We start from the raw sequence: 24,221 nt of genomic DNA on the forward strand, positions 1-24,221 counted from the left end.
ATTTTAAGCAAGGTTTATGGAAAAATGAATGGCGGATTAAATCCCATGAAGAGGGAGAGGGGGTGACTTTGGCACCCCTTTGGCACTCAGACCTGAGCCTACTAAATATTTAATGAACCACTCATGATTGTCAAAACTGTTTTTTATTTTCGAAAATGTCAATGTCATGTAACATGTTCTTTACTTCAGTGGTGCAATGCTTGTTTGAGCTAAAAATCCACAGCAGAAGCTTTTTATATTAATTAATAAAGCCGTAGACTTAGAATCAGGGGAGACAATGCAACATTTCACTCACAAAAAAAAAAAAAAAAAACACATTTTTAATTTTTTTTACATTTTTATTTTTATTTTCGAATTTCGAATTAAATTCTAATTTGGCCAGCGAATTTCGAATAGTGTTTTTGCTAGAAATGCCCATCCCTAGTCATAATGGAACTGGAAGTGCTTTATTGGCTACAGGCACACTTGACATATGCAATGTCTCCTCCTGTGGGGAGTCTGCATATGGAGGAATTATAGTGAGCCAACAATAGTCGAAAGGAGTTTTTTGTTGGTGGTTAGACACTGATGCCATAGGGTAAGACACCATCAGAGAACTGGAGCAGCAGGTAAGCTTTTGGACATTAATTTGTGGCCGATATAGAGGGAATTTGTTAGTTATAGTTGTTATAGTTAAGTTGTCATCAGAGCTTTCATAACAAATTACAAAAATATAAAATCCCTATAAAACTGAAGGCAAAGTGACAATTGACATATGTAGTAGCCTACTTAACACCAAAACAGACAATAATAAAAAAGTAAAATAAAAAGTAAAACATAGCTACACAACAGGAAGTGTCAGAAATAGACAATATTCAGTACAGCAGCACAACACAATATACAAATTTTAAGTGTCCATCAACCAAACCCACGACTTCATTCATCTGAATATTTCTGTGGCACAAAACAAAGCAGCTTGTCATGTAAAATTTTGTCTGTGACTCTACAGAGGTCTTTGACATCCTCCGAAGCAGCAGTTAGTAGGCCTAAACCAAACTCTGATCTGGGGAATGCAGAGTAACAAACCCTTCTGGTGAGTGATGACATCTTTTTTCTCCCCTCTCACGGTTTATAATGCATTCATATTGAGCTTGTTCTCTTTGATGCAAGTGTTATCATGCAAAGCTCTGAATAGTGAAAAAAGTATGGTTCTCTAATGAAACTGTCACTTACCAAGCTAAGGCCAAGCCTTACTCATTATTTTTTAGCCTATATGCCTATATGCCTAAGCGTATGTGTGTGTGTGTGTGTGTGTGTGTGTGTGTGTGTGTGTGTGTGTGTGTGTGTGTGTGTGTGTATGGGCACTAGTCTAGGGCCGTTCAAAATTGCTCTGCACTGGGTCCCGTCATGTGCACCTTTCTACGCCGCTGCGCCTGTGAGTAGCTACATTTCAGTGATTCTTTCATCAACAAACTCAATTCCTATTCTACAAATACTATGGCCCTGTTTGATTCTCAAGTGAACAAGCTATATAGGTGGCATTTCTAGAGCCCTTTTCCCACATGCGCTTTGTACCGCAAAATGACCGGAACGTGGTCTAATGCCTTCATGTGGGAAAGTTGTTTTCCGGTATAAGCGCGACGAGTATGTTCGTCAATTGCGTTTTTTGACGGTGGGACGTGGATCAATGCCTAATACATCTCCTGTAAAATTTTGGGTCATGTTGAATGTGTATAACCTATTTTACCGACCCATTAGGTGGCGACAGTGCTCTCCAGATTAGAGAAAGTTGAGTAAAAACAGCAGAAAAAGCCGTGATGAAACCATTCTCATGAGAATGCTTTGGCTTTTCGCGGTCGCGCTGGGAGCCGGGCAACAACGGTGGGGGGCCTCGAAAATAGACTCTGGGTGCAGCACACTTTGAAACGCGCAGCAGAAAGACCAGGAAGCCCAGAATCGGACGCAGCTTCATCCCAGCTCACAACCGAAACCCCAGAAACGAGCGAGGCGAGCCCGATCCAGACTCCCCCGACGAGCGGCGGCCATCCCGAACGTGGATCCGCAAGCAGCAGAGACTCGCCTGACAAGCAGCAGAGCGAGCAAAGCCACCAGCAGAGACACACCCACGGAGGAGGAGTTTGCAGTAGAGGGGGGTGTGGGTGCTGTTATATTGAAGGAAATTACTGTTCAGATGTTTCAGGTCAGAAAATATTAGTTTCAGAGTCAGTGATTTGCTTGAAATGCTTAATTTCAAAAAAGGCTCAATATCTCAGCTTCTAGATGGAAACGCATGTTTTTGCTGTTTTTGACCTATCTTCTCCGGCTGATAACTAAAGAACGGAAAATGATATCAATAAACTTTTTTTTGCTGCTGATACAATAGAGTCTCGTCGTTCTTTGTGCGTGTTCGGTGTTTACATAGTAATATCACACAATATTCTGTGGGCCTCGAGAAATCACTGAAAACGCTCTGAAACTCTGGCACTGGGAGCGTCCGTTCTCCAAAAGTGGCTGGCACTCAATGAGTTAAGACTGAATACTGACATCACAACCGTCTAATCCTAATGTTAATTTGAAATTAGATTTTCCTATATGAATCTGGCTTCAAACGACCAAAATCGCCCCCCCCGACACGCCCCCCCCCCTCCCCACACACACACACACACACACACACACACACACACACACCCCACCCCTAAGTACAGATGCGTTCCACTACCTATGGTCATAACAACATCACATTTCTCAACAGCAACAGGGCCTCTGTTCATCTCCTTCGGTACGTAGGCTACTCTGATCTGCAGAATGAAATGTTCAACAGCTTGCTGCCTCATCTGCTGCTCATATTGGGCACATTCTTGTTAAATAATTATTTGATAGTAAAACCAGAAATCCCAATATCGCAGGTGGTGTTGCTCCATGGTTTGTGATTTGCGGATTCACTTGTGTTGTTCAGTCAGCCCCCAGCCAGGCTAGAAGCCTGCTGAAGAGAAGAGAGATTTCCCCTCTCTATTCTGTGAAATAGACGAGTGACTCTGGGGGAGTTTCCACTAACGGTTTCAGTAGCCCTGTCTGGGGGAATTTCCACTAACACGTGGTTCCAGTAGTTCTCACAGTGCATAGATGGTTACAGATAGTCACTCAAACACTTGTTTGCATGCAGTAGCCTAAACAGCTTAATTTGCAGATAGAGCAGTGTTTGCCTTAGGCTAGCATGCAATATCTAATCATCACATTTATAGTACTTTATCTCTGGGGGAATTTTCACCATAAAAATGTATTTTATGTATTTAAAATGCACAAAATACAAGATCTGAAAGTATTTTGATACAAATTAGCCTACATCTTATTTTTCTCGGTCCAGCCAAATACAAATGACAAAATACACAAATCTATTTGAAATATACCCACCTCTGGTCAGAACGGCAGCCAATTAAGTGATCAGCGGGTAAGGTTACATTGTACAACTGTACAATGTACAATTGTACAAGTAGCCTACAAGTGTAGTGAGAATAGCCCGTCAACTGAAAAGTTGAGTTGAAAAGGGGGGGGGGGGGGGGGGGGGGGGGGGGCGTGGTTTCGGCCGGAAGTGGGCGGACATTCGACCAATTTTTTGTTGTTGTTGTTCCTCCCCAAATTTACAGAATAGCTTCAGCTAGTGTCCTCTAGAGAGAGAGTGGTGTCAGCGGAGGACCAACATGCGAGACTCATTAGCCAATGAACAGCCACAGTGAAGCCACAATCGGACAAACTCTCGTCAGGTGTGGGGGAGGCATTAAAAAGATCTGGACATATTTCTTCATCTAAAATCAAGGATTTCTACACTAGGCTATTTAAATAATAGCATGCTGTAAATTAAGTGCACTTGAAAAAAAGTTCATTTTACGCATGTTTACCTTGCAAAATCTAGCAAAATCTTCAGATTATTACTTATATTTTCTAAGTAGCCTAGAAATGGCTCTTTAATTGGCCACCATAGCAAAAATCAATAATAAGCCCTAAACACAGACAAAAGTCCCAAGACTATCAAGGTCCACATTGAATACTGTAGTGTGTAACCCTAACCCTAGACACATAATCAACTAGCCTGCAACTCCACTTTACTAATAATGACCACAAGAGATAAACAATCATACCTGAGAGGTGCAAACAGGTCACAAATACAAATGTAGGTCCTGCCAACAACATGGCTGCAGTCCTTCAACCTCCACAAAGATGACTGAGAACAATATTTGAGACGGCATTCATGATGGTGTGCAGAGATATTCAAAGAGATCATTTCCTTCCTCTTGGCTTGTGGCTGGTAACTACGGCAGTGTAGAGCTGCCGCACTAGGAAAATAAAATATTTTCAGTATCTCGTTATAATGAGATAAGTATCTCGTTATAATGAGATATTATCTCATTATAACGAGATACTTATCTCATTATGAGATAAATATCTCATTATTCTGAGATACTTATCTCATTATAACGAGATACTGATCTCATTATAATGAGATAAATATCTCATTATAATGAGATACTGATCTCATTATTAGGGTCTTCAAATTATAGGCCCTAAAACACACTTTCTGTCAATAACAAGCGCAAACCTTAAAGACCATGATGCCACTCCCCCTACAGCCCCTTTTCCCTCGCCCCCCCCCCCCTCCACCTATATCCCCTATAGCCACTCCACCTACCCAGCCTTGGAATCCTGACTGTCTACCACCTTCCTATCCCTATGCCCCCCCCCCCCCCCCCCCCCACTAAACTACATGTCCATGACTGACTGAGTGCCCTGACTTTTCCATCACCTGACCAGGTGGGGCCGCTGGCCCAGCGCCTTGGCAAAAATGCCATTACGCCTATATGCAGTGAAATATTGTTGTTCATTATTTAAATATTATGAGAGCCTATATCTGCATGTATCTCAACTAAAAATAAGGAATTCTACTTAAATCATGTTTTTCTTCTGCAGGAAGAGCTGCAGCGCGTCACACATTTGTGGAATACCCACATTATCCGCAACAGCAGAAATGCAGTAGCTCCAAGTGGACGTCCACTTCTCATGTACACAATCCCTCGTCTATTTGGAGGACAAGATCACCTGAAAGTGGTCTCTCAGCAAGCGGTGGACGCTTGTAAAGAAGAATGTCTTCAGACGGAACCACATCCTTGTGATGAAACAGTATTCAACTTGTGTTGCCTTATAATGGCAGCACATTTCTTACACTCACCCACCACAGCAGATGAAGCCATAGAGCTCTATCTTTTCCTGAGGGCGCACATACTTAAAGACTTGTAAATTCTCCCTCGAGCTCTGGAGCAGTGCTGTGTTTACCCTGCCTTTTTGACACAAAATGGCCCCCGTGAGAAGGGTCTATTCACCTTATGTTCCAACACAGGGCTCAGCTAGTTACTTCCTATTGTGTTTACATTTCCTGTACCAGTACAGTACTAGTGACCAGGTAAAACAGCTGGTGTTTTCAACAGGAAGTCATAACACAACTGGGTCAAGTGGGCCGGGATACATAAGGTGAATAGCCTTTGACACCAAGCCAGGGCAAGTCATGAACTTGTGGCCCCCTGGTGGTCTGTGAAGGTATTTCCCATGTAACTCAATCCAGTGGTCCTCAGGTTGCTTTGTCACTGGTCACAATCATTTGAAAAGCCCTGTGCTATGCAACCCACTTTTTTACAAGTTTTACAAGTTGATGGGTTGATGAGTGGTTTGATGGCCCTACATGGCATGAGGCCAAAACCTCTGGCCACTCAACCTGCTTTAATATAAAGGGTCATCCAATGAAGAGGTGTGTATGAATAACTGATGTATAAATGTATTTCTGAGTGTGTGGTCTTACGTGTACCAAGACAAAAGTTATTCTGATTCTGATTCAATGTGTGATTTGGGCTTCAGGAAAGAAATAAACAATTAGACCCTTAATAGGCTCCCTCATCTTCCAGATAACAAGGACATGAAATATATCAGTGACATTTGTGGGTGTTTTTGCACAATCTGTATAACTAAAACATTTTCATCAATACAAGAAATGACACGGAATAATAATTTGAAAAAAGTGCAACTGTTTATTTTCATTTACTGTAAACCTGACAGACATTTAAAGCAAGTTGTCTTAAATTTCCTTCCTTGAAAAAGAAATGTTATCTGTGGTGGGATTACTTTTGATTAGTTGGGTTTAGTTGGGTTTCTTTTTTTAGCCTTTTTTGGTTACTTTCTTATGCTGATCTATAAAAAGCTCATCCATGACTTTTCAATCATTTGTTAGACTATATCATTTGAGTTTCTTAACACATCAAAAGAAAATGTCATATATCTGCAGCTTGTAAAACAAAATATTTTGTTGCGAGTCAAGATTAATTATCATTCCAATTTTATCCTCACTATGATTTTATTAGTTACTAATTAAGCTAACATTTGAAGATTTGACTACTACTTGCACAAAAAATGTACCACTTAATACAATATCTCAGTCATTTTACTGTACCTCTGTTGCCAAGGTAGACCTGAAGGTGGAGTTAGCATAAACCCATCCGCTCTGGCACTGAACTGTAGGCATGTAGGTTTCATTGGAAACATTGGATAGGAGCTGGAACTGCGGCTCTGCAAACATCTCACAGGATTTTGGACTCCCATCTTTTTGTAGCGGATGGCTGACAGCCAGCTTCTCCTCCCGAGTTAAATTTCTGAAAAGTTCCCCAGTGTCCAGTTTGCTGATGTCACAGCGGTGAGGAGGCACCGCACCGATAAAGTTATTCAGCAGGAAGTGACCCGGCAGAACTATTTTAGGGACGCAGAGTATTATGACGATGACTCCTGCTTGCATCCAGCACTTGAACAGGGCAGTCGCTTTATTTCTCGCTCTCCCTTATCTCCCTTCTTTCCCCCTGCCTGCAACAACTCCCAGAGCAAACTTGCATTCGTCTACTCGAAATGACAAATATGGATTTATTGGATTTACTAAGCTGGTATCTCAACGCAAATCAACTAAACTTTTTGGGGTCCGGGGAACCCCCACCCTCTGCCCAGACGGATCTTGCTTTCGCCGCGGGACACGGGAAGACAACAGCGATTGACCCTAGGCTGTGACGTCATGAAAATTGAGATGGGCGGTCAGTGAATTTGAACTGTGAATTTGAACTGTGAAAAATGGATTATATCTGGATATATCAGAGAAATTCCACTGATCTGCAATAAGGAGAATATGAACTAATGTTGGGATAAGGAGACTTGACACCTGCTGTTGACTTTCTGGTCTATGTGACCCTGGTCTGTGTGACGGAAAGGAATTCCAGGCAACCAAAACATTTCATCCTAATCTGGACTCTCTACTGCCAAGGACGCAGCTCTCCTGATATTTTCGTCTGCAACTGAGCTCTCCCCCCCCCAAACCCCCCGCCTTGTTCAGCTCTTGCATCATCCACCCCCCCCCCCCCCCCCCCCTCTCTCCCTCTTCCTCCGATATACATCCATCTGGCGCTGATCACAGCGAGCCACTTGCGTTGTTTGAGGAGCTAATGCAACGGTGGCGCTGCGCACGTGGCGACCCGGCTGAGGGCAGTAGATGGTCCTTTGGAATCTGTACATAATGCAACAAATGTTTATGTATTGTATAATATTGAAGTGCGCCTTTATTACTTTAAAACTAGTAATAATGTATCTCAATTCTGAAGTGTGCCGTTATTACTAATTTCAAACTAGTAATGATGTTGTAATTATCCACTACTGTCTGATGTGAACCAAAGTGCCCTTCTGGGACATATATTAAACTCTGATTCTGATTCTGATTCTGATTCTGATTCTGATTATTTGAAAAGGCCCAAAACCACCAACTTCCTCCAGAATATTCTCAAACTTCATCCTCAAGAATTCTGCAAAACAGAATAATACTTGCTTCATACAACAAACCCTGCAATAAGTGTGGCTGACTTAAGAGGCATAAGGGAATAATCTGAAATGACTCACCTGTCCACCAATCAATTAATCAATCAAAATTGATTGTGGGTCTTATTCAAACAGGGTGAATAAGAAATCCTAAAATGCTTCAGTGTTGCACAAGGTTGTCTCTTGAAAAGCCTGCATCTATAGGCATCCTATCGACACGACTACAGGAGGATAGTCTTTGTTTATTTTGCTTTGCCTTTGGCTAACAGGGTTAATTATACCCTATAAAGGTACACAGGTGAATAGATTACACATTAGACAAATACTGCAATAGTCAAATTGGCAATTGAGTAAAAAAGGCGATAGCAACCCTCAAGCTACAGAGGGTCTCCCATGGTACTAGAACTAGCCTACGCCTTGGGGCCTACTGACTGCCTATTGTTCAAACATGCATGCATGAGTGTTGAACAGCAGCAGGCATCTTAACACATTGAATGCCAGCCATGTTTTCATTCCTGTAGGTAAGTTGTGCCAGGGGTGTTTTTGACGATTCTGGCTCATTTTAGCAACAGCCGAGGATTCTTTTCTGTTAAGAATTCATGAACACCAATCATCTAAAAATAACTAATAGAATGTGTGCTTTCTCTGTCTAAAAGAGTTAGTTTGCAGAGTTAGTAGTTATGTAGATATTAGCCGTTGAGTACAGCATGGTTTCAGCGTCTGGAAATTTATTCAGAGATAAATGGCTTTTTGTGAAACAGTCACTTTAACCATTCATTTTTGGCATCAGTAAGACCGTCAGACATTCTAAACAATAGTTTTGAACAGTAATTTCCTCCATAACAACAGGAAACACCCCTCTCATTCAAACTCCTCCCTCCGTGTGTCTTCTCCTCCTTCCTCCTGGCTGTACAGCGGGCGTGTCAGAAGCGCTTTTGCTGCTGCCTGCCTGTGTGCCTGCCTGCCTGCTTGCCTGCGTGCGGACGCTCCTTGTGCGAGTCAAGATGGGCCGGGGAATGCGTGGGCGATGGGCAGATGTTGATTATGGCCTTTCTGAGGTGTTTCAAAGTGTGTTTCACCTATGATCTATTTTGCAAATCGCTCTCCGCTCTCTGTGTGCTGCTGCCGGTGCGCGGCCGCTCTCAGGCAAGACAAGTGGATTACTGTAAAATCGCCACGGCATTTCCTTGAACGGCTTGGTCCCGCGGCAGTTTTTTCTTTGATTTCGGTCGTCTGGGGGAGCACTGTCAACACTTAGTGGGTCGGTAAAATAGATTATACACATTATCTTGCTCCAATAGTGATCTCGAAGATGTAAAAGTTGTTGATTGATGTCCCAGCGTCAAAAAAAAAAAAATGTTTATGTAAGACGAGTAAACTCGGCTCTGGCACTTAAGCGTTGGATTATGTAAGACGAATTATTTCGGCTATGGCACTTAAGGTGTTAACAAAGTCACAGGTGAGTGTAATCATCCTCACTGTTTGTGTGTGTGTGTGTGTGTGTGTGTGTGTGTGTGTGTGTGTGTGTGTGTGTGTGTGTGTGTGTGTGTGTGTGTGTGTGTGAGTGAGAGAGAGAGAGAGAGAGAGAGAGAGAGAGAGAGAGAGAGAGGATACAATATATAGAGTCAATGACATGGGGTCAATATTGGGTCAGTTCATTTTCCTCTCAATTACCCTGTATTGACAAAATGTATTATAGGCATAATTTAAAAACTAAACAAGAAGACATTTGATATTTTGTATACACTACCAGGTTATATAGGCTACATCTTATCGCATATTATCCCATATTAGCCGTGTTCGGAATGGTTCACTCGTATAGTGAATCAAATTAAGAGTTGAGGATTCGGACACTAGTAAGAATTGTATTTATTTCATCTGTTTATTTAACCAGATAAAAAGCAATTGAGATATAAATCTCTTTCACAATGCTGACTTGGCCAAGAAGGCAGCAAAAATCACACGTCAGGGTGTGATAAAGACAATACTTACAACATGGAAAACAATTAAAACGGGGGGGAAATACAAAGACAAACGCACATTACAGAAGAGCGTTCTAAATTACACATTTCGACAGGAGCAGCTAATGGGAGAGGACCTCCGTGATCTTTTGTTTGTTCAAACTGAGCAATTCAAGTGTTTCTTCCGAAGAACTTCACTGTTTCTCTGTGAGTCTAAACCTGACTGAGGTTCACTAGTTTCCATCCATTCTTCATCACGGTCTTCAGTCTCAGGTTCAGAAGAGTCTGAATTATTGTCATCACTAGCTGCTGGTTGTAAACTACTAGCTGGATCTAAGTTCTTGGCTGGTTCTGATACTCCAGTCTTCTCCACCAGCTTCTGTTTTCATCTGTTCAGTTGAGCTGCTGGCTAGAGGCTCTCCCTCAGCTGCTGGATCTCCGGAGAGAAGCCTTTTCTGTGCAGCTTCTGGACATTTTCTCACAGTGACAGGAACGTTTCCTCCTGAACTATTTACTGACAAACGTTATATCCTTTATATAAAAGGGAGTAAGTGGGTTCTGCGATTTTGTTCACGTTTTTGGTTACACTCGAGCAATTGTGATGTCACTTATGATGTCACAAAGTCTATGACATCATCTGCTTCCAAACAATAAATTGCCTTCAAATTTACATCATAGTGTATCTTGATGTTTACCTACCACACCGACACATATCAACGTTTTTGACCATGATTTCCAATATGCTTTCAAAAGAAATCATGTTTCAATGCTACATGCATTTACAGAATGAGGTTGGCTCCACACTCTGCTCACAACATTGCTACCATGAACAAAGGCAAGCCAAGAGGTACATCCATCAGCACAAAAACATCTATAATAATAATAATAATAATACATTTTATTTTACAGAGTTAAAATCAGATGCAAAACAACAGATACAAGCAAAACAGTATAAAATAAAAGAAGAGTGCAAGAGAAACAAGATAAAAACTAAACAGTAAACAAAGAAAACACCATTGTAATGACAGGGAGTATGCAATCTTGAAGAGGTGAGTTTTGAGGCTGGATTTGAACAGAGGGGAGGGAGTCAATATTGGGGATGTCAGGTGGGAGTGAGTTCCAGAGTTTGGGAGCAGAGCGGCTGAAAGCTCTGCTCCCCATGGTGGTGAGCCGGGCAGAAGGGACAGTGAGGTGGATGGAGGAGGAGGATCTGAGGGAGCAGGTAGAGGTGGCAGTGTGGAGGAGGTCAGACAGATAAGGAGGGGCGAGGTTGTGGATGGCCTTGAATGCATGCAGGAGGATTTTGAAATCTATGCAGAATTGAACCGGGAGCCAGTGGAGTTGCTGTAGGGCAGGGCTAATGTGATGGAAAGAGGGGGTTATGGAGATGATGTGGGCGGCTGAGTTCTGGACCAGTTGGAGCTTATGGAGGGATTTCTGAGGGAGACCAAAGATGTATCACTGATGTATGGCTGTTGCGTTCTCTGATCCCAGCATAACATCTGCCTTCTCCGTGGGGTGAGAAGAGATGTGATTTCTTCTGAAATTATGTGAAAGGACATGAATTTGGATAATTTATTTGCCATACTATATCTGCATTAATTATGTGTATTGGCTGCTCAATCTTTCAATTTAATAAAGTGCTAAATACAGTTGGCCCCAGACTATATATATAAAAAAAGAAATATATATATATATATAGAGAGAGAGAGAGAGAGAGAGAGAAAATAGCTTGCTGAGTCTTCCCATTCCTTCAAATTCTTTAAATCAAATGTTCACCTTGGATGTTCAACGTCCTCAATGGTCTCTGGCAGCCTTTCATTGAGTGTTTCTGGAAGGAGCAGAGCCACTAGGCCTGATATAATGGCAACAGAGCAGATGATGACCTCTGGAAGGTGTTTCCACACATCATCCAACAGAAGAACGAGTGGTGCTATTGACACGCCAAGACGACTCATGACACTGGTGTAGCCCATCCCATTTTGCCTGGTAAGATAAGGAGGGAAACAGTAAATCAGAGGAATTAACATAGTGTGATACTTTAGAAATAAGTGTTTTGTACTCAGGAATCATTCATACTGTAGCTTCAATCATTTATGCAAATAGAGATGACAATAGATTTGGACTTAGTGATATGGTCCTACTCTTGGGAATACTCCCTGCTGTAGCATAACAGAATAAATAGCGTCATGATAAATAATAATTGCAGTAATCCCCATGGGGATTAATTTAGAAGTAAAGACCCTCCAGATTGCCAACAAACATCAGAGCCAAAGGTGGAGGCTGGTTTGGAGGAGACTCTTGCAGCAGCAAGCATGCAACAGAAGCACATGACAGCATACAGTGTGGATGTGAGTGTGAAGGCATTTAACCGCGTCTTAAAGGGATACACACACAAATGCTGCATCAGGTATCAATGGGTTAAATAGATCACCAAATTAGTGCAGTGAGATCATCTCCAAGTCAATTTCAAGTCTTTGGTCACGAGTCCAAGTCTCTTATGGATGAGCGTTCTATCATCTGCTGCATACCATCTGGTCTGCTTAGAACACTGCAGAGCTAAAACTAAGCATGTACTGTATAGACCAAATCACCGGGATGTTTACATTTACTTCCGGGTACCCCTGGGTCCACACATTATAATGGCGGTGAACGGCACAAACTGACATGTTGAAGACAAAAACAGACAAAGAAGACAAAAATGGTTCGTTCGTGTTGTGTTGTTGTTTAATATCATTCATAACAACACTTTCACTAACGTTAGTGGAGACCAGACTAGCTTATTTACCTGTTGGACCAGACTTGACGCTAAATTAAATTAACGTGGCGTCGGTAGCTCTGTCTGTAACGTTAACGACTCTGCTCTCGCCGAGAAGAGCCTGGTGACGCGAGGTTACGAGTCTGCAAAAAAACAGCGAGTTTGACAGACTAACAAACGTTATTAGCTAGCTAACACTACATAAAACAAACACAGAAGAAAGGCTAGATACGTCGGACAAGCATGTTTACCAACCGTTTAACCATTTAAATTGAAAGTAGTCGGCCGAAAACAACGAGAGGGTTTGACAGCATTTATATGACAACACGCACATTTAAACCTGCCGCCTTTCCCAAGTGGTACCCGGAAGTAAATTTGTTTACATGGTGACGTCACGGTGATTTGGTCTATTATCCTCACTCAGGCCCGGCGTTGGGGGCGGGCCAGACCGGGGCAGGCCCGCCTATTTCCTGTCTTTGCCCAGCCAGTGTAAAAGTGTGTGTAAAAGAAAAAGAAAAAAACACACTTGCACAGAAATCTTTAGAGAGATTTGCATGCAACGTCAAAACCAAAAAATAAATATACTGTAACTGAATCAAATACATGCCATATAGGCTATTTTATGATTGACATACATTTAGACCTATCACAAATCAGGACATGTGCGCAGTAGTCCTCGTGAGTCCTGAGTGGTAGCGAGTAGGTTGGTTAAACCCACTCTCCCAGTATAAAGGCATGTTAATCAGCTCCGCCAAGGGAGCTAGCTCTCTTGGTGAAGTGGTTAGCGTGTCCGCCCAGCAAGCCGAAGGTCGGCAGTTCGAATCCACCCCTGGGCAAGCCCTTAACATTGCTGCAATTACCACCAAACACAATGCCGTTACATAAGCACATAACATAAGCACCTTATGCGGCTGGTACAGTAGCACCACCTTTTGGCGTTGGAATGTTGATAATATATGTATGTTTTTTTTCTTCTTCCTGTGTCTGAGCTTGAATTTGTTCTTATGCTCTGAAAAACAAATAAAATATTGTGAAGAAAAAGCAAATTAGTGACTTCATGGAAACGCACGGCAGTGACTGACCTTACGACTGTGGGGAAAAGTTCAGTTGTGTAGAGGAAGGCAGTGGTGATGGCAGCTTCTGATAGTCCTTTCCCAAGAATGGCCACAACAGAACGGACATGCCACAAACCTACAAGATAGTTACATAATATAGAAAGAAGATGTAAAGAGATGTTTAGACCATCAAAACATTAAACAAACAAATTAATTTAAATTTTAAATGAAAATAATAGATAGATAGACAGACAGACAGACAGACAGACAGACAGACAGACAGACAGACAGATAGATAGATGTAGAAAAAAATAACTGTTTGTGTGTATGGCACATATACACCAAAAACAACACATTCACTGAAGGATGATGTAATGTACTGTATGTATGTAATATAACCTTTTGGGACAAAAATGTTGATAGCAATGCAGGTTCCTGAAAATAAAAGTGTGCCTGCTTGGCACTTTCTCCGTCCAATGATGTTGACAAGGAAATAGGTCATAATCTTGGCAGGAACTTCAATGGCAGAATAGATGAAGTGGGTGAGGTAGATGTCCAAGCCAAATCCAGTTATGTTCATGCTGATTCCATAGTATGTGGAGGCTACCCCATACCTGCAAAGTAAGACAGCTGTAATAAGCAGGACATCCACTATATCAAAGTGGGGTCCTGAAGTGGCTTCCAGGGGGTCCCCAGCAAAAAGGGTAATACTTTATTTTCACTTGGGTTTCATACGCTTTCTGTAATAAAACATCTAAAAGTGTGACAACCCTCCCTCTCTCCTGACTCTTTCTCAATATCAAGGTTCCTTTTCGGGGCGACGGGTCCTTCCTAGTCACGTCCTACAGAGGGCAGGCAAGAGTCCTAACAGCTAACAGCAGCTAACAAACTTAGCCATGACAGCTCAGTTAGCCTAACGTTACCAAAGTTTCTGCTTTATTAATAAACAATTTGGCGTTAAAACATTTGCTGGCACACTAAAGTAAATATGATGCTCGCCATTTTTAAAACACCCGGCAATTCCGGCGCAAAGAATTGGGGTTTAAATAGCCTTGGGCCAATCAGGATGGGCCAATCAGCCACAGGTGTAGTGATTCACTCACCCATTAGAGGCCAAATGAACGTCTCCAATCAATGTGACTAATGACCTCTGTGGGCAAAGATAATCTTTTGTTTGTAATTTAACAAGCCAATACCATGAGGTATGAAGCTTTGGTTATCCTTGAAGCCAGCACTAGTGATTGATATTTGTGTCGTAGGCTAGTATTTGTATATTTTGTAATTGTATATTCATGATTATAGGTGTTTTTAGAGGGGGGTACGCACCACACAATCCCAGTCAGCAGAGCTAATTTTCTCATCTTTGGGGTCTTGATTAGATCAAGGTAAGAGTAGTTTTTTTCCTGGTTTTCCAAGATCTTTATATTGGACAATGTCTGTGTTTTGGGAGAGAAATCAAGTCAGTGATATATGTAGCCTACATCTCATTATAGTCAAAGTCACAGTACAGTCTGAATTGCTAAATTAAAGTTACAATTAAAATGTTAACTTCCCCATTGTACAAAATTACCATAATAAGCATAAATGAGAGCAAATGACAGTTTGCAGGATTCTGCAGCATTCTGCAGGATTTGCTAGTAGCTAACCAATCTGATAGCATTGAAAATATTGCTTCAAATGAAGTCAATTCTCACACTGCAACTTACCTCCAATTTCGATGACATTTTTTTTTTCTTGTTGAATCGAGAACATTTATCAAGGTAAAACTGTGCCCTTTCCACTTGACCATTGGCTAAAAGCCACCGGGCAGATTCTGGAGTCCACCTACAATTACAATCAATATAATGAGGGGGACACATTAACTAAGGGCTGTATATATATATATATATATATATATATATATATATATATATATATATATATTATATATATATTATATTATAATATATTATATTATAATATATATATATATATATATATATATATATATATATATATATGAAGAGTTCATTTGCAAAAACAGGTATCTCCGTTTGGATTTTTTATCATTTTATTTTATACATTGATGTATTTATACTGTAATTAATTTATTTGGGGGAAAATTGTATTATCAATCATAACTGTGCACTCCAGGCTCCAGGGAGTATCAAACAGACATTGTTTGTTAATTTTAAGAATGGCGTTTACCTGTTTTTGCAAATGAACTCTTCATATATATATATAACCCAGTCCTAATGATGCTTCTCTTACCACCAAGTCAGAACTGCAAAAACCACAGGGGCGGTCACAGTCATGATCAGCGTCCGCCAGTCAGTCACCAGATAGGCAAAACCTGCCAGCAGCATGTTACCTATAGACCAGGCCAGGCTGCCACCTATACCTATACGTGACCGATGAGGAACGTCGACCCACTCGATGCCTTGATGGGGAGTAAGGGGGGAAAACTGTATCAAAAGATGCACATTTTACTGTACATAAATAGATATTTTGCATTTTACAGTTGGATAAAATTTTGTTTTCACTGGCACTGCCTGAGTTTGGTAGAACTAATTCCTAACGTATCTTCACTGACATGAGATGGAGATCAGAAAAGCCTGTGCACACTGTGCAGGGTTAGGGTTAGAGTTAACCCTGTGCAGTTATCCGTGTACAGTTTGAGCCTGCATGCCCACTCATCTAGTATGTTTGGCAGACATTCTGTATCTGACTCCAATTTGGGAGTATAACCTGACATAACAGCACTGTATTATAGGACTATTTGGATATTCTATCATTTCACTTCATGAAGTTGGTGGCAGTGAAAGCAGTTCCAGGATACAGAAAAAAGTTTCTTTGGTATATTTGTGAGATGGTTCATATTTGAAGTAGCCATATGGTATTTACACGAATACAAATAGACCAGTCAATAAACCCAGGAGGACTTCAATTACTGTACCATTGAAACAATGAATGCCAGTAATTGTGACAACTTATTGTAAAATATATTTGTTTATGTTGCTAATGTTGGATAATGGGGGATACGTCAAAATGTTTCTGAGAACAGTACACCTCAGGACTCATGTTTATGCTGTATCTTTGCCAAGGGAGTCAATGATGTCATTCTGTGGAGCGCTGTACTGTACATGTATGTAGTTGGCATGTGAACCTACTTACTGAGCACGTATGTGGTTATGCTGAATCCTACAATTCCAAAACCAGTGAGGAACCTCAACACTGCAAACATAGAGTATGAGTTTGCGATGGCGCTGGAGTAACCAAACACAAGTGTCATCATGTATGAGATCAAGAGAGCTTTTCTCCTGCCAAACCTGGAAGAGAGTATGGTCAATAAATCAACAGGAAGATGGAGATTTGTGAATGACATGCAATAGGCCCCTTTCACATCAACTTATGCAAGCAACACTTTAAGTTAAAGCGGTAATAGGCAATATTATTTCATTATCATTTTGGTTGTAGGGTCTGACAAAAAACCACCAAACAAGGTTAGCTAGAACTACGCTAGCCCATCACAGCACACAAACAATTAAGGGCTATTCTGGTTATACTCTCTGCTGCTATAGCTAACATTCTGTTGATCACAGACGTGTTTAAGTAAATACATGTGAATGTTTTTCACTCAACCCCGCTTCTCAGGATGCATGTGTTGTACACTCATTTAATTTGCCCGCTAAACACCTTGGTTCAAATGACATTAATTAGAATGACCCCAGTTTTCTCATATTAAATCAATTTTCGATTGCATGCTTCACTGTTTGAATGAAAAGCGTATATAGGTATAAAGGAAGACCTTTCTACATAACTGTCAGAATATGGTTTTTCTGATGTCAAATCAATGGATAAGGCCTGATCAATCTTGCGTGGGCCACATAACGCAACATAGCACATTTTATATAAACGATGTATCAAAGTCATGTTACAGTTTGTAGACATACTCATCCACATACTTATCACTGATGGCTCCAAAAGCTACTGCGCCAAACATCACTCCAATGAAGAAGATTGTGCCTGTGGCTTTATTCATGGTTTTTCTATCACAGACAAGATCCCACTAGGAAAGAAGAGCAGTACAGAAGACAAAAATTAACTTGCATCTTAACAAAAATAAGAAAAAATAAAAATGTTAATGCCATTAGCTTGTTGCGTAAAAATATTTGTTCCAAAGTAGGTTTGTTGTTATTTGTTGTCTCATGGTATTGGTCGCTGTACAGAAAAGCCAAGATAGCATTTTCTGGCATTTAGAACCTTCACTGGAAGACGTATACAGTTTAGTGTTTTAAAATGCATGGGTCTTTCTTAGTCTGGAACAGATCAAATCACTTCAGTTTAATTATGATCATTCTTCATCACTGTCAGGACTGAAAAAGGCTTTTTCCCAGTGGCTGGTTTTCATACATTTGGACATGTGTGTTATCAAATTGAGAAACTATGTAAAAATGCAATTGCCCTTTTTTCCATTATAAATGATTGTAGGCTATCTGGAGAGATGAATACCAAGTCAATACCATTGTATTTGTAGGCTATCCCTGCACACACAAATTATTACTTAATACAATGTAATCTCAGTCATTTTACTGTACCTCTGTTGCCAAGGTAGACGTGAAGGTGGAGTTATCATAAACCCATCCGCTCTGGCACTGAACTGTAGGCATGTAGGTTTCATTGGAAACATTGGATAGGAGCTGGAACTGCGGCTCTGCAAACATCTCACAGGACTTTGGACTCCCATCTTTTTGTAGCGGGAGGCTGACAGCCAGCTTCTCCTCCTGAGTTAAATTTCTGAAAAGTTCCCCAGTGTCCAGTTTGCTGATGTCACAGCGGTGAGGAGGCACCGCACCGATAAAGATATTCAGCATGAAGTGACCCGGCAGAACTAGTCGAGGGACGCATAGTATTATGATGATGGCTATTTGAAAAGGCCCAAAACCACCAACTTCCTCCAGAATATTCTCAAACTTCATCCTCAAGAATTCTGCAAAACAGAATAATATTTTCTTCATACAACAAACCCTGCAATAAGTGTGGCTGACTTAAGAGGCATAAGGGAATGATCTGAAAGGACTCACCTGTCGGGGAAAAAATGATCGTATTCAAACAGGCTTCAGTGTTGCACCAGGTTGTCTCTGTTGAATAGCCTGCATCTATCTGCACCCACAGGACCAACTGCAGGAGGATAGTCTATGTTTTATTCTTTTGTATCTTTGGCTAACAGGGTTAATCATACCCTATATTCCCGAGGCCACCATTGTTACAAGGTGCTCATAGTTAAATAGATGACACATTAAGACACACGCAATACTCAAATTGAGGCAATTGAGTAAAAAAAGGTGATGATGCAAGGAACCCCCAAGCTACAGAGGGTCTCCCATGGTAGTAGAACTTTTTTGTATTTATATCAAAGTCAGTGTTTCCCACAGGATTTTGAGTATTTGTGGTGGGGGACCGCAGACCCCCTAGCGGGGTGCGGGGGCATGCCCCCCCACGAGATTTTTTAAAACATTTTAAAGTAAAATGCATGAATTTGGTGTACTTTGAGAAAGCGTAAGAGCAAAATTAAAAGGCTAGATCTATGAAGAACATGTCATCATTACTGTGCTGTGGGTTTACAATGACAAACTAAATTTCTCCCTATAGGTCAGGGATACTCAACTTGCTTTGCCACTTTCGTGAAATGATAGAAGGTGAGGGGCCAGTTAATAAACTAACAATATACATTTTTCTGTAGCGGATTGTAGGTTTTTGGGGTGTCAGCTGGCGTTTAGGCTCATAGGCTGACAGTGTTGTGCACACCGGATAGTTAGTTAGGTTAAGTTAGTTAGGTTAAGTACATACATAAGTGCCTGGGTAGATGGCGGTATTTGACAATTTAGCAGCTAAATCATAGATTATTGAAAGATATTCCATATTCCAGACTGAAATGCTATAACAGAAGTATTGGCCAGAATGACATGAACATTTATTGGACACTTATTCAGCGGATATCTTGCATGTTGCGTTCAGGTGCACTGTCATTTTTTTTTTTTTTTTTGGGCAACATCTTTTTGTGGCGGTCCAAATCCTTTTGTGGCGGCCCGCCACAAATTCCTTTATGTATGGGAAACACTGAAAGTATCATGGGGCATCATGAGGACAGTCAGGATTTAACAGTGAGTCCCAAGTTCTTGTAGTCCGAGAACAACACAGCACGTTATGACTACAGTAAAAATGGTGTCCCAGAGTTTCTAGAATCGCGCCTTGGGGGCTTACTGACTGACTCCCCATTGTTGAAACACGCATCACATCACATCACATTACATTACATCATTTGGCAGACACTTTTATCCAAAGCGACTTACAATATTTCATTTTGTCAACAGTAGAGAAATCAACTATGCACACACAGTCTACATCCGTGATTTGACTGAGCTCCAGCAAAATGGTCCAATATTGCAGCCTGCACTTAGCATGATCTTTGACCTGTCTGACCTGCCTCCTCACTGATTATCTAGTTTAAACTGACTTTACAGCCTCTCAGTGGCTTACGATTATCTATTCCATGTCACAAAGAATTGTGAGATAGCAACTTTAACCAAAACGTTCTAGTTTGACAAGAACCGGCTCTAAACCTGTTGAATGTGTTTAGCCTCAGTCCAGCGTGTCGATACGAGGGATCAGTGTTGGTCAACAAATGGCTTACTGGGGGCAACTTTATAATGGGACCCTCTAGGAGCCAGCCTTGAGTCTTTCTCGAGCTAGCAGGCTGTGTTTTTTACGAAAATTCACTTCATTTTAAAAACTGCGACAGTTCACACAACTTTAACACGACATTATACATCAGACGCTTGAGCTACTTTTGCTCTCACTCAGAATGTCAAAATATAAGTGATGTGATGTCTAATGTTTGAGATCTCTCACTCATTCACACACATACACTCACACACACACACACACACACACACACACACACACACACACACACACACACACACACGCGCGCGCACACACACACACACACACACACACACACACACACACACACACACCTTCCCTAACCTTATCTTTATTAGGGTCAATAACACTGGTCTAATGCCTTTGTGTGTATCGGTGTTAAATATTAAACACAGATTTTACAACATTGGAGGGACAGTATAACCTTTACTTTTTTACTGCCATATGAAATATTTTCTTCTTCTTCTCCAAATTAAGTTTATTTTCTTTTTCATTTTAATTTTAATTTAGGGGTTAGGATGGATATATTTCTGTTTTGTTGTGATGCCTCGTCTCTCTCAGATAGCCTCTCTGACATGTTTCTCAAAACTGAAAACAAACACTCCAATCAAAAACCGAATAATTTCTCTAGGCCTACAATTTACAATTATGAAATCATTTAGGCTACTAGAATAATTAGATCTATGTTTGATTTTGATCATTAGGCCTACTTTTATCAATTTCAGACAAATGATGGACAATTCTGCAATATTACAGGTTTTGCAGTTGATTCCATTATTACCAAATTCCATGATTTCCGTTTTGCATAAATCATATGGCCCGTTGCTCGACCCCCTCTGCCGATCTGGGGAGAGCTGTCTCCCCCTAAGCATGATGGTCATGACTTTATGATTAAGGTATTGGGTCTCAGTCATTCGTCTCAGTGCAGAAGCAAGTGAGAGCTACTGCAGTACGTGTTTTCTTCCACTAGATGACGCCCCAGCCACATCTGACACCAACGTCTGGTCTCAAAGCATGCCAGCGGGGATATTTGCTGCTCAAGATCCTGTAAAACTAGAACAGACAAGTAACAGTTCAACACACCTTTTTTTTTTTACTTCAGCTGGCTAAAGCGCACGCTGTACTCTCAATGTGTGTTCAAATCCAGTTTACCGTATTTCCCCAAATAATAGCCCGGCAGCAAATACGCGCCGGGCCCCTAATAGCCGCCGGGGGTCTGACCCCATTTTGCGTATTAAACGCCGGTCCGAGTAAACGCCGGGGCCATTATTTGCATTTTCTTAAGGTAACCCCGAAATTACTATGTTGCTGACAGCACTTGAAGGCAACACCAGTGTCGCGCAATACATGAAACAGCATGGATTAACACGTGAAAGAAAACGCTAATCGACGGAGCTCAACTTACGTTACCAAAAGCAATGCAGGGAAATTGATGGCATGGAAGCATTTCCACGATGTTTGGATTATGTAAAGAGTTCTGTTGACAACGGCTACCACGGTCTTCACTTGAACTGAAGTCCCAGATGAGCTCAAGAGATAGTGGCTATTGGAAATAGACACGTCAATGGTAAGACTGAAATTGTGTTATATTTATACCGATTACGTGCGTAATAATTGTGTGTGACTATGTTTAATCAGCACCCGCCGTGGTGTGTGTAGTGTTTTTGCAAGTTGTTGTAGTGTTGACAACACTGTGTTGTGTTTGGGATGTGGCTATGTTCAGACTGGTCGTAGCCTATTTGCTGGTGTTGATAGAATTGCGTCGGTCAACGTCATCTTATTTGCAAGTGATTGTTGCAGTGCTGTGTGTGTGTGTGTGTGTGTGTGTGTGTGTGTGTGTGTGTGTGTGTGTGTGTGTGTGTGTGTGTGTGTGTGTGTGTGTGTGTGTGTGTGTGTGTGTGTGTGTGTGGGCGCTACAGGGTAGGTAGCCACGGCTGATTGCTGATTTTTGGTATCCTCCAATAAGGTGTGTGGGCTGACGGTGGCAGTTGATGGGAGTGAGGACCTTTGCACTAAAAAACATGCTGGAGAGGAACTGTCACCGAATAATGGCCTGGTGCAGGTCGGTGCAAAAATAAATAAACGCCTGCAGCAAATACCCGCCTGGTTCTTTTAAACGCCTGGGGTCCAAATCGATTTTGCGTATTAAACGCCCGGGCTACTATTTGGGGAAATACGGTATTTACATTTGTTTCACGTCAATTCTTCTCCTTCCATATTTCCTGTTTTTATCTGCTGTGTAATATTGAAATTAAAATGCAGAAATTATGAATGATCATATCCAAACCAAGGCTAGGCTGGAGTGGAGTCAGTATAGCATGAAAACACATGAAGAAAACATACAGTTCATACCCCACACACACACACACACACACACACACACACACACACACACACACACACACACACACACACACACACACACACACACACACACACACTGGAGTGTGAAGTCTGAGCAGACGAGAGGCGGTTCTCACGAGAAATCTGATGTTTACCATCCCGGAAACTGCTCTGTCTGCGGCTGGCTTTCACTTAAAACACACACACACACACACACACACACACACACACACGCACACATGCACACACACACACACACACACACACACACACACACACACACACACACACACCAGGACACAGCGCCATCGCTACAGTACCATCTGTCAGCGTGTGCGTTTCCTCCCCACAGGAAACCAGCTCTGAAGGTTGTCGGGAGGGTACAAGGCAGACAATCACAAAGGTCAAAAGGTCAATCAAAGGTCTCTGAGTACAGTGTGAACGCTGTGGGGTGAGTCTGACGTCAAACAGGCCGCTCCGGCTTCAGATGGCTGCCCAGAGATTAGACAACACACAGATGCTATCACTGTGAGTCTTCAAAACAATTCAGAACATCCTTCAGGGGATTTTCTTCCTTTTGCAATCAGGCATTTTAAAACATTAGCAAACGCAAAGTACAAAGACAACTATCTTTCATATTGCCGCTCATATGCAGCTCGCTCACTATTTTGGAGTTGTTTTGAGTGATTTTGAGGATCTACTGTACATGTTTCTTTTTTTCACTCCAAAATGTATTCAGATTATGACACGGTGTAACCGAGTGAATCGGAATCCTCGCGAGTCCCGAGTGGTAACGAGTTGTTGGTCGAACTCACTCCCCGGTATAAAAAGGCCCCGTTAACCGGCTCCGCCAAGCGAGCTACAGGTAGCTCTCTGGGTGTTGTGGTTAGCGCATGTGCTTTGGGAGCGGGAGAGCGTGGGTTCGATTCCTCCACCCCTGGGGAAGTCGGATGCCCTAATGGGTGTGGTGGGTGAGTGTAACCGAGTGAATCAGAATCCCAGGTGGGAGTGAGTTGTTGGTTAAACTCACTCCCCAGTATAAAGGCCTGTAAACCATTTTAAGTTATGAAGGCTCAGAATGAGAGCACTTAAATGTGAATGTCTAAACAGACATACAGTATGTAAATATATTCAAATTTAAATTGTCAAATCAATTCCGGCCTGTGTCCTGTAATGGGATGGTATGGTTTTTGGGGGGGTTTTAGGACCGGGACTAAGAAAGCAAGAATTTTGTGCTACCCCCACAGTTCATATTTCTTGTCAGTCATAAAAAGTTATGCAACCTGTATTTTATTAAAAAATGTGAAGGAATGTACTTGAATGGAAACATATAGGAGGACGTCTCCACATTTAAAAAGCAAAACATTCGCCTCTGATGGAATAGACGCCATTAGTTTTGACAGGGAGCTTTTTGAAACGCAACCAGATGTGAGCGGAGACGTAGCCTCTATCAAAGTGAAGGTTTTCACAAAGCCGTATCACTCCTATCCCACACTCAGCCAGCGCTTACATAACTGAGACAAATAAACCTCT

At 41.6% G+C, this 24,221-nt stretch overlaps 1 protein-coding gene across 1 annotated transcript in view; it reads right to left on the reverse strand.

Annotated features, from left to right (window-relative positions):
- LOC310796381 (solute carrier family 22 member 7-like) overlaps nt 1-18,598 on the reverse strand; it is a gene marked incomplete at both ends in the record, with an annotated part of 32,879 nt that extends 14,281 nt beyond the window's left edge. Inside the window, 9 exons of the mRNA XM_083658568.1 lie at nt 11,607-11,813; nt 13,668-13,776; nt 14,040-14,254; nt 14,967-15,076; nt 15,347-15,464; nt 15,891-16,059; nt 16,794-16,948; nt 17,558-17,688; nt 18,218-18,598. Coding sequence (XP_083514694.1) covers nt 11,607-11,813; nt 13,668-13,776; nt 14,040-14,254; nt 14,967-15,076; nt 15,347-15,464; nt 15,891-16,059; nt 16,794-16,948; nt 17,558-17,688; nt 18,218-18,598 — 1,595 coding nt within the window. The remainder of the gene's footprint in view (nt 1-11,606; nt 11,814-13,667; nt 13,777-14,039; nt 14,255-14,966; nt 15,077-15,346; nt 15,465-15,890; nt 16,060-16,793; nt 16,949-17,557; nt 17,689-18,217) is intronic.
- Between the last annotated feature and the right edge of the window lie 5,623 nt (nt 18,599-24,221).

This window comes from Poromitra crassiceps, assembly GCF_964638095.1.
Source record: "Poromitra crassiceps genome assembly, chromosome: 22".
In the NCBI taxonomy this organism is placed as follows: Eukaryota; Metazoa; Chordata; class Actinopteri; order Beryciformes; family Melamphaidae; genus Poromitra; species Poromitra crassiceps.